General features: G+C 46.6%; 1 protein-coding gene across 1 annotated transcript in view; it reads left to right on the forward strand.

Annotated features, from left to right (window-relative positions):
• LOC139057269 (phosrestin-2-like) overlaps window positions 1-10,068 on the forward strand; it is a 789,714-nt gene extending 779,646 nt beyond the window's left edge. The window contains exon 9 of the mRNA XM_070535167.1: window positions 675-10,068. Coding sequence (XP_070391268.1) covers window positions 675-1,232 — 558 coding nt within the window. The 3' untranslated portion in view covers window positions 1,233-10,068. The remainder of the gene's footprint in view (window positions 1-674) is intronic.
• Window positions 10,069-11,364: the final 1,296 nt, after the last annotated feature.

Here is an 11,364-nt window from a genome sequence, read left to right on the forward strand (position 1 = left end):
CAGCCCAGAACGCAACAAAGTCGAATCATGGTGCTCGCGAAAAGACTGAGACCGACTCTGACCGCGGAGCTCTCGTCAAAATGGAGCAAGCTGTAACACAAGCAGAGGACGCTTGCTGTGTGCCGTAAGTGCATAAGTCTAGTGAGAAATTGTTCTTGTGCATTCTCTTTGTATTACGTTCTTTTTATAGAAACAAATTAACTAACATTCCAACTATTACGACCAACATTTGTTCACCATGAAGTTGGAAAAACTATTGATGACGCGTCCATGCAGGGCAGCCAATCGGATAGCTCACCCTACTAACGTCATTGGGGCAAATGACGTCAAATGGGTAGGGGCGGCTTAAAATTCAGCCGAGTGATGTGCTGCGATCGGCAGCGATGTACATGTACAGTTGTTTTAATACCTTATAATAAATTACACGCTTTACGCGGAGCACTTAGATGCATCAATTAATGATCAGAAGGACCTAGTCTAACGACTCCGTACGTTTGTGCGAAATCGTCAAAATCGTTTCAGGGTTCCTTTAAAAATAAAAAAAAAGGTGATGTTTTCCTTTTCTTCAAAAAGCGAAATTTTTCGACTCACATTTTTTGACCGTATTGGGTTGACATGTAAAAACGGGCGTATGCTTTCCCACTCGTGGCGGTTGACGCCTTGTGCTCTCGCAGGTGGTGCGCATTCACGTCACCATGAACAACGGCTCCTCCAAGACGGTGCAGCGACTCAAGGTGGCCGTCCTGCAGCACGTGCATGTCTGCATGTTCACGCACGGCCGGTTCAAGAACCTAATCGGCAGCGCAGACTCGGGTCCCGGCCGCGCCGTGCCGCCAGGCACCACCGTGTCGCGCGATTTCGAGGTGCGCCTTCAGAGCTGCGAGAAGTTCCCCGTGGCGCTGGCCGTGGAGAGCGAGTTCCACGAGGAGGATCCGACCACATACAGCCTTTCGTCGACTACAGTGCTGCTCAACCCGCGGGAGAAGAACCCGTACGGGGTCAACGTCAGCTACGAGGTCAAGGTCAAGGCCATCCTGGGCTGTATCGACCGGCCACTCGTCGTGCGCCTGCCATTCCGCATCATGCTCCCACGGCCCCCGCAGCACGGCGCGAACCGCACGCCGCTCGCGTCGCCACTGCAGCCCGACGACTCGGCGGACTCTGTCGCCGACTGCGTCTCGGAGGACATTGGCCGACTAGCCATCAGCAGCCGAGCCGAGGCCAACACCTAGTGAAGCAGGCTGTGCGTGTACTCGGATCCACCCCGGGACCATCCACTCTTCATCTCTCTGGTCTGTTTCGGCTCGGCAGTGCGCGGCGAACCGAGCGCGGCTACATTTTTTGAGTCGACCAGGCGGTGCCAGCTTGATCGCGCGAAACCTGGGAACACAAAGTGGCGCCCGTGGCGTGATTAAGAAAAGATTTAATTCTGGTTTTTTTACGTACCAAATTCGCGATCTGATTATGAGGCAGGCCGTAGAGGATTAATTTGGACCACCTGGTTTTCTTTAACGTGCATACAATGCACGGTACATTGACGTCTTTGCATTTGGCCCCAATGGGGGCCAAATGCAAAGCCAGTAAGCAACCAAAGCAGGCATAATAGCGTGACGTTCATTACGCGTGGGTCTGGCCGTTCCAAAAGTGATGTCTTGGTTTCCGAACTACGCTCGCAGGATACTTTCTGTCGGCGCCCGTGAACACCTTCAAGCCACCAATCTCTGTGCCGGCCCAATCATTAGTTGATATTGGAGTGGTGTTTGCATTATAGTCAAGAGTTTAGTAAGTTACATCCTCTTTATGTACACAGTCACTGTTTGTAGACATTCCTGTCACTTTTTTTCTATCAATAATCCACTCTACTGTCAGTTTTACAAGTTTTCCTCGATAATTTTTTTTCCTGCTTATTTTAAGCCGACTTCATTTGTTCTTGTCCCGTCCCCAAAGTCAATCATCATTTTAATAAATGAAAAAGTTGATCTACCTTTTATCTGACATGAATGTATATTGAGTTAAATGTTGAGTTATCTTCTAAATCTTGAATTATTACACCTTTGAGTCTCCTCTCCATGGACCACGACTTTCACCAAGTTTTCATTGTCTATTTACCACAATAAAACGCACATGTGGTAATGCGGGCAAGAGGAAAATTGAACAAATATAGAAATGGCGACCTAATGTCAACTGTAAGCTTTGGATGCTCGATATAATTATTAATTCGTGACAAGCAATAGCGGTAAAATTACGCTGGCTGTAAACTTTTAGACACCATGATATATCTAAAGATAAATGTTAGAAAGCGTCCTATTCTTGACAGTGATTTTCCAGCTGCACAGAAGCTGCGTAGTTCCACAAACACCTGTGATTAATACTTTCAAGCATAGACAATTCTAAGGTAAGGAATACACAAATTAAAGCTACGTCACACCGCATCATGAGGGACACCCGCCAACGTGATAAAATTTCTCCTTAGATGCGCAGGTCAAGCATAATCGTGCAAGTCCCAGAGATCATGTGACACCAGGTACGCCGCTGATGCGTTATAGTGTTCGTTTCTTTTCTATCAAAAAAGGTTTACTTCACACACCCTATCAACAAATATGAGATGGGTATTCGCAAAAAAGTGCTACTCTTGAAACCCTCTTTAGAATATTTGCTATATTAGTATCCCTGACGAGCTTTCAGTTTAAACCATCACACCCTCATGGTGCGTAGAGAAATTCTGTCAATTTCCTAGAGAGCAATAGTGTATCACGCGTGCAAAGTTTCTCCCGTTACATGTTCAACAAATGGGGGAATGGCGAAAGTAAAGTGTCTTGCGCGGTACCTCTACCACAAACGCGATAAAACCAAATCACAGCAATAAAATATGCACCGTTGAACACAGTGCAACGGGCAGGATTATTTTCTTTATTTTTTACCTTTTAGATGCAGCCGCGAAAATATGCTGCGTGACTTCTCGAGCTCGTGCTTGGCTGCCGCATGCCCATGCAACCACGATTCGGACGCTCAAGCTGGCACCGGTCACGAAACCTGGATGGAAGCTCAGGGCGATGTGCGAGTGGACTGGAAAGTGTGCTGCAGAGGCGTTTTGCCACCGGCGCCGCGCCGGCTTGTACAAATGAATGCTGCCACCGCATTTACTTCGCGTGACCCGCGGAATCTTTTTTGGCTGTGCACCACATGAAGCTACAGTCGCTAAACGGCCACAAATTGTTCACAAACGAGTGACAAACATGAAAATGTTCATTGTTGTGCATTGTATTTTTTTTTTATTTTCCTATAGCCAGTAACGTATGGCCACTATGTCATGCAAATTGGGCTGTGAATGTCGCTTTCGTTGTTCAATAGTTTATCGCAGTGTATATGCTCGTTCAGTTTATTTTTCTTCTACTCTATCGAAGGAGCCAGAAGTGATCAAAAGTTCGTCGTTCCAGCTGTGCAGAGCCAGTCAGAAAAAAACTAAATAAAGGGAGGTTACCGTTCCTAGTAAGCCTCCATGTTGGGAACTGCAAAATCGAGAATCAGATGATTAATTCTTTATGTCTGCTACCAGCTGGAATAAGTGCGGCATTGAAGCACGAAAGACCCACAACAATACAAAACACCCGTACTCAATATGTGAGAGATAAAGTCAAAATCAAATCAAAATACATAAACCTTGTTGCTGTTTTAGTTCATTTTCCGCCCAAGGTCTTATTCTGTGGCGTTACTTCATGGAAAAACGTTCGCTCTAGGTAAGGATTAATCATCCATGTTGCAAAGCTCCTTGCGTGATGCATTGTACTGTGCTGCTTGCATTTAAGAAAGACAAAGAACCAGCAAGTGCAATGGTTCTCTTCACCTCCACCCCTTTTACTACCACTTTCCCTCAACCGCACCCACGTGGAGCAGCCGTTAACGTAAAAAAAATCATTGTTGTATATTTCATGCGCCTTAGAACAACATACACGTTCGTAAGCGAGGAATTTGTGTTACGTTTGTAAGAACCATCGCTCGCGCACGAACGTTACTGAATGTGTTCGCCGCCTGACTGAACGGACAAATATTTTAATGCGCAGCTCTGTAGGCGCCCGTTCCTGCAGCGAGCGTCGAGCAGTGCGGCGGCGGTGGCCACGAGGTGGCGCCGGAGTAGCACGAGTCGTCTGGCTTCCTACAATAATTACTAGAGGGAGCTCTGGCGCTGCAATCGCTCAGCCACCATGGGAATGATGAGAAGTACATAGATTTGTGTGATCTTCGTGCTTGTGGCTTCAGGCGTTCTTTCGACTTCGTTTATTACGCTTTGTCTGCCCTCACTGCCCCAAAGTAATCAATACATCTTTAAGTGTAGAAGACTCTGCGAACACACACAATCACTTTTAATTGCAGCGGTTCGGCCTGTCGAGGTGGCCAAATCGAAACGCACCAAGCGTCTCAACGCGCTGACCTGGCCGCGAGAAATTCATGAAGGCGTTCCATGGCTCTTGTCAGTGCATGCGTCCGTGCCGTAATGGTTTCAATATCGTGCTTCCGGCCTGAGGTCCTGTGTTCGAATCCTGCCGCCGGGCAATTTTGATAATGTTTCTTTAATTATTTGTTGCGCAGTGCTTTGTTGAAAATCGTGAGTTTTCGAAGTCACCATGCCGCATCAAACCAGAAGGACGAAGTTTGAGCAAACCCATGTACTTCCCATAATTCCCACGCTGGCTGAACTGCCCTGATTGCAGCTGCCGCAGACACAAGCGCCAGAGTTCCCTCTAGAAATTATTGCGTGAAACTCTATGGTCTAGCTGAGAGGTCTGCCTGCGGCGGCTACTGTGAATCGCGGCCACGCGTCACCCACGCGCTCCCTCTCGCGATCTCCCGATTAGCGAGGCAGTGGTGCCACACTTCGCTCCGTTCGCAATGTGCTGCAGGAGACAGATTGTCCGCGCCAGCCAATAGTTCGCGAAAAATGAAACCACTATAGAGCCGCAGTCAAATTTCGCATTAGGAACTATCGCAATCGTCGGTGAAATATTTTATTAGTATGTGACACGCAAGTAACGCCGTTTGCATATTAATTTGTTAATTACCGCTGCCAGTATCGCTTCTCTCACCTCGTTGCTGGTTCACGAGTTTATCGTGCATCGCGGCTCCACTTTACCTTCAGACTCGCGAACCGCGGCCTACGCTGCATTTCTTCTTCCGTTTCTTCTTTCGCTTCCCTTATGTTACCTCATTGCTGGTTTCATTATTTCTCGCGCACTATGGCTCGAGCCTGAACGGGTGCCCCATGAGTCACTGCTGCTTTTAGCATTCGGGTTTCGTCGCTGGCGTGCTACAGCTGGTTGAAGAGTCAATTTTCCGCAGTGGAGCTGCCCCACGTTCGATACCATTTGTGATGTCTTCTTTTAGTCGATATTTTGCTGTAGTTGTCACGGTGTTATCCTTTCTTTTGTGGAAGGAATAAGGTTAGACAGTTTTCGTAAGGATACTAAGATCTGTTCGCTTTAAATAAAGCTTCTTCTAAACAACAGCGAAGTTCTGCTGATTCTGTCAACATTTTGCGAAGGATTCACCACGGTGACATAGCCACTACTGAGTTTAGCCAGTGCTCAGTGCTAAAACTTGTTTTCTTACACTTCACCTTTGTTGCTCTTCTTGCTTTTAAAACGCTGTGTGGGGGCAAAACGAAACACGAGAGCCGTAGATTAATTGATGCCCTTCTCTACGCTTTCATTGCACCTCGCAGCTTTAAAAGGTATGCTCATGACTAACGCTGAAGAACTCGTCCCCCTTTGCTCCCACTCTCCGTTTGGGCTACTGTACTTGAGTAGGTTATCGAGACCCAACTGGCCCGCCACACACAAGACGCTGCGCCTTGGTCCTCTTCTGGGATTGCACTGCCTTCATTGATTACTCATGACATCCCTTCTTTGCATTGTAGTCCCCATTTCGGAAGCAAGCGCGTGCCAGACGGCAACGGCACTATCCGGACAGACCTAAAGTCCCTTTATGAGCTTTAAAAGCTAAGTACCGAAAACGTTTGCGGCGCCACCGACGCACTTTCTTGCACAGCGCTTACTTCCGGCTGGAAGCTGCTTCCGTTCGCCATGTTCTTCCTGGGCCAGTCCAGCTGCTGAGTTCGACGGCGCTAGCACGCTTGGTTTCTTGCTTGTGGAATTGTGTCGGCTACAGATTTCAAGCGAAGGTGACTTCTGTATATCTGTCGCTGTTTGCTGGAAGTCAGCGTACCTTTCCGGACGCTTCTTGCTGCCTGCTGCTGCAATGTTTCTTTGTTCGCCTCAAGACAATGGTTTACACGTATTAAAGGCACAGATAGCGCAACTGCGGGCGGAATGCACGTTTCGAAAAGCTTAGCATCAGTCTGAATAGCGCTAACCAGATTCGGCTACGAACGGCAAATTTGGCTTTGTGATCGTGGGTTCGTTCTTGAGCGCGAATGACGCGTAGCCATTCGCGACATCCTACTTAAAATTGCTTAGTTGAGTTATTGTCGAATATTTAAACAGCAGCATACAGTAGATTCGGTAGTGGTTTGATTACAGTTCAAAACGAGAGGAAAAGACACTGCCGGCCGCAGCAGTTGCTATCTGAGGTCTTGCGCACACAAGCTGCGGCCGACAGAAATAAAAGGGATAGGGAGAAGATGGCGAGGGGAGGGAACGAGGATGGCGAGCAAGGACAGGGAAGAGCTATGCGCACTGTTTACTAAGGAAAATAAGTTTGCACCGCTTGCACGCGAATGTTCAGGCACAGTTCTGAATTGTGCCACGGGCGAGTAACCGTTGCAAACATCCGCAAAAACAAACTTCACATACAAAACTGCAGGCACAATTCTGAATTGTCCTACGTACGAGCGACTGATCGAAACATCTGCAATAACACTCTGCATATACAAAGATGCGCACGTGCACTGTTCTCTCCCGAACTAGGCAGCTGCACTACGACTAAGCTGTTTCACCGCTCGCACCGTCTACGACAAAAACAGCACGTAAATAACAGCTGGAACGCAACTCATTTGCCACGTTTCTTTCCTGCCTCTTACAGCAAAGCCGTGGCGGTAAATGCACACCGTTCATGTGCATATACAGCGCGTACAACCGCGCCACCGGAGCGCGTTAGGAAGAACATGGCGGTCGACGCGAGCCGCCAAGGAAAGCGTGGTAGGAGAAGAGGAAGTTATCGCTACTTGGCCAAAGCCGATCTAGAGATTTTAGACAAACCGTGTGTGTCCACCTTTGCATTGACAAAGTAATGCCTTGAAGTGAAGGCACAATCCGCGGACACGTTCGGGTGGCGGAAATAAAACTGCAGCTGGCGTAAACAAATGTATGAATGGCATATTTTCGCACTGCTTATAGAAGCCGCCTGTCATGGCAATAGGCACATCGCCACAATACTGTGCAAGCGGCCCGCGGACGACGGTATAAGCATAGGTCAATATAATTCAAACGCCTCCGAGTGCTCAGTTTAAATATTTGCTTTATTTTACCCGATGTAAGAAGAGGTGTGCAAGCGTTGCACAAGTGATATGACATCGTAATCTGGAATAGACGATATAATAATCAAAACTGTATCATAAAATAAAAACTGAATCACATGTTACTAACATGTCCGCTGCCATATTGCTAGGTGGTCTGCCAATATGTTCTAGAGAGGAAGTACCAGGTGTTTCGCGTAGGGGCTAGTTATTTCGCACCTGTAACGCTGTGAGCTTCATGTGCTCAAGTTATTGCTCTGAAAGAGTCGTTCTTCTGCGCACTGCATGTTATAGATGTTTTCATCGCCAACGTGCAGATAACGGCCTGTACCAATAAAACGTGGAACTAGCAGTTACGGTCATATAGTTCTTCATAAATTCCTATTTCCGATCATTACCTTAGTCTGGTCAAGCAACCGTCTTGCAATCAAGCTAGGTGGGGATGTTGGGCGCAGCAGAAGATCTACGTAGCTTTGCTGCACCAGTGTAGTGTACTTTGTGATAGGGGACGGTCACATCGATAAGGAAGCAAAAGCCGTTCCTAGGACGCCTTGAGAATCCCTAACCGACGAAACAACTCCCGCATTGTTGTCATTCTCTAGAAGTTCCAAGTGACTTTATGTCAAAACAATTCAGGTGTCTTTTAAGGCGATCGTTTAGTCGAAGGAAACGAACATGGTAGATGGAGGTCTCTTAGTCTGTAGCGCTCTTAGTCTGTAGTAAGGGGTTACGAGGTCATTTACCCATGACTGTAGTGTCCGGCCATTCTGTCTGCAACTCAAAACGATCCCAGGACCGCCGCTACACCTCTACCGTCGCTACCAGTTTAAAACAAGGGCTCATAAACGCAGAAGTACTGTGAGAGAGTTTGCTTGTTATGACTGCCGCAGCTGAACCAAAAAAAAAAAAAAAGCTGATGCGACAGCCAGGAAAATCTATTTCCCAAATATTTTCATACAGTTACGGGGGATTTCCGCAGGATCAAATAATAGTTTCGGCGCCTTTTTAACTAATGTACTGTTGTTGTTGCTGTTGCTGCTGTTTTGATACACCAGATTGGCAATGCAGTTTCTCTACTAGACAATCACTGGTATGTGCGCCGCTTCCCTCATCCTTCTGAGGAGGAGATGGTATAGCGCAAAGGTGGCACACACGGGGGCTCTATTCTCTATCTTTAGTCGGTCGGCAATGGGCTTACAACCCTACTGTAGGAGCCCCAGTCTAGGAGCTCAAATCTCTCCAGCCCTCGGGTACCGTAAATTGCGCACCGATCACATTCCGCCTGAGGTAACCACCCCCACTTTCTCGATGTAGCCATGCTATGGATGAGCCATGAGCAACCTCCGCTTGCTCGATGTAGCGATGACCTTCGTATGATCAACTCCGCGGTGCTCGCGATAGCGGTGGCCATGTCACATGACGCGCGAAAGCACTTAAATACTCGGCGCTACAGCTTGACTGTCCTGTGCCAGTGACCTGTGCAGGAAAGGTGCATGTTAGAACGTTTGCTGCGAACCCACCTTCATAACCAAGGAACCACCGAGGCTGCATCCGTGGAATGGTCACACTACTGCCATTATACGTGCAGCGGCTGTACCAGGGGGCTCGGCGACATCAGCTATGCGTCTCTGACACAACATAGGAAATGAGCAAATAGCAGACAGGAAGAAGCACTGTTACTTCCTTTATTTTCTTTTCCGATGTATCGCGCTGCTAGTCCCAATATGGTTCAGCACCCTCTAGCGCAAATTTTGATAAAACCCCGGGCAGGGAATATCCGCATCAAGCATAGTAAAGTGAGTACGAACTGGGCGCGCGGACATGGTTGCATTGTACTCGGTCTAAAGAGAGTTCTTTTTTTTTTTAGGTGCACCCCCACCATGCTGTGGGGCGCCACCTATTGCGCGGACATCGCTGCGTTCGAAGGTTTTCCCACGGAATAGGCGTGGGTGAAGCACAGCCAGAACATGTTTAAAAATATATAAATGTACCTTAATTTTTTCTTCGAATTTCCTCATAAAACTGCCGTCACGAAGCGGCACAGAGAAGTTGTCGAACAACACAATCACCTTGACTCATCAGATGGTTGAGAAGAGCACTTATGTTTTGTACTTGTTGCCACTGACAGCGCCTTGAGGCCGCACAGCGTTGTATCTGCAGTTGTCGTGAACTTTTGAGATCTTTTATTTTTCCTTTTTTTCTCTCGCTTGTTCTTAAGCAAATGTGCCGTGTTGAAAAAAATCTTGCTTGTGACTGTTATGTACTTCTAGGTAACATGGTTTCTCAGCAGTGACAAACAGATAACGTCGTCTTACCGCAGCATACTAGCTTTAACCTTTCATCTTTTGCACCTATCTAAATATTTCTGCGTCAACTTTTTATCTATTTATTTTATGCTGCGAGAAAGTTACCCACAAATGAATTAGTTTTATGCTGTTTGTGTGCTTGTTTGTTTTACTTCTTTAATACTTTTTTCAGTGTCCGTCACATAATCCTGTTCTTGAGAACGGTCGTTTACGTTCTATGATATGCTGTTCTGATTTTGAATTAAGCTTGCCATTGTGATGTGACGCTTCAACACCTGTTTTCAAAGACCATATTGTGTGCTTGGATCACATACTGGACAAATAATTTTACATCATGTTCACTTCAAAATAAAAATTCAAGCCACCACACATACCGTGTCTGTCGTCCCTCATTGAGCACAGTCTTCTCTGTGTCTATCAATAGAGCACATATGGTGTTTCAGCGAACACTTTTCAAAAATGTTTAAGGCTTCCTGTAGCAGATAGCATAATTCTAGTTCATGAGGTGTTCAACTCGAAGCGGTGGACACTACTTGCAAAGAGAATGAAATGCATAATCGACTAATTAACAAGCGATTGCTAATTAACTCTCTAACTAATTATCTTACGGCCCATACCGCTATTTGCAAATACTAGCCGTGCAGTTCGCAAAGCGGATCCACTTCGAACGAATTCTTAGGATGACACCAGTTTCGATACAATAATTCCCGAACTTTGAGGAGTAATGCATTAGCGTTCCAGTTACTTTCTTAACAAAACGTCGTTTTAAGCATTCAAGCACACAAAAATTAAATTACGGGGTTTTACGTGCCAAAACCACTTTGTGATTATGTGGCACGCCGTAGTGGATGACTCCGGAAATTTCGACCACCTGGGGTTCTTTAACGTGCTCCTAAATGTAAGTACACGGGTGTTTTCGCATTTCGCACCCATCGAAATGCGGCCGCCGTGGCCGGGATTCGATCCCGTGACCTCGTGCTCAGCAGCCCAACACCATAGCCACTGAGCAACCACGGCGGGTTCCCCGTAGTTAGTTCGAATAGGTGGGATTTAATGTTGCACATGTGATGATCAAGTGTTTCGTCGGACGTCGTGATGCTGCAATATTATGGCCGTACAGCATGTGGTGTTGTGAAGCATCCTAAACGTTAGAATAATTTTCCGATGTTGAAGGGATCTGCCTAACCGGTAGAATATTTAGAAAAGAAAAAGCAAAGCGGATAAAGTCGTGCCTGCCAAGAAACAGGATAATCCGTACAGTAATAATTCGGGCGACCTGCAGAGGAAGTAGTGCGCAAGATAAATTGAACTGCGTACTGCTATGACATTAGTTATGTGGCAATGAATTAAACAACAATAAAGGACTAGTAGGGTGTTGAGCGAGAAAATCTGTCGCAACCTGTATAATATCGCGGTGTTCTTGTACAACTTTTGACACATTTGCTTCATGTGTCGAGGCAATGATATCTTGCTGTGTAATGTTATGCCAAGTAATATGGTTTCATATTCGCACTGTAGCAGTTCGTTTATTTTTTAGGTGTGTCCGAATGTAAGGCGCGTGTCTATCGCATTAAAAAGTATGTAACTACG

The sequence above is a fragment of the Dermacentor albipictus genome, chromosome 1 (assembly GCF_038994185.2).
Source record: "Dermacentor albipictus isolate Rhodes 1998 colony chromosome 1, USDA_Dalb.pri_finalv2, whole genome shotgun sequence".
Classification (NCBI taxonomy): Eukaryota; Metazoa; Arthropoda; class Arachnida; order Ixodida; family Ixodidae; genus Dermacentor; species Dermacentor albipictus.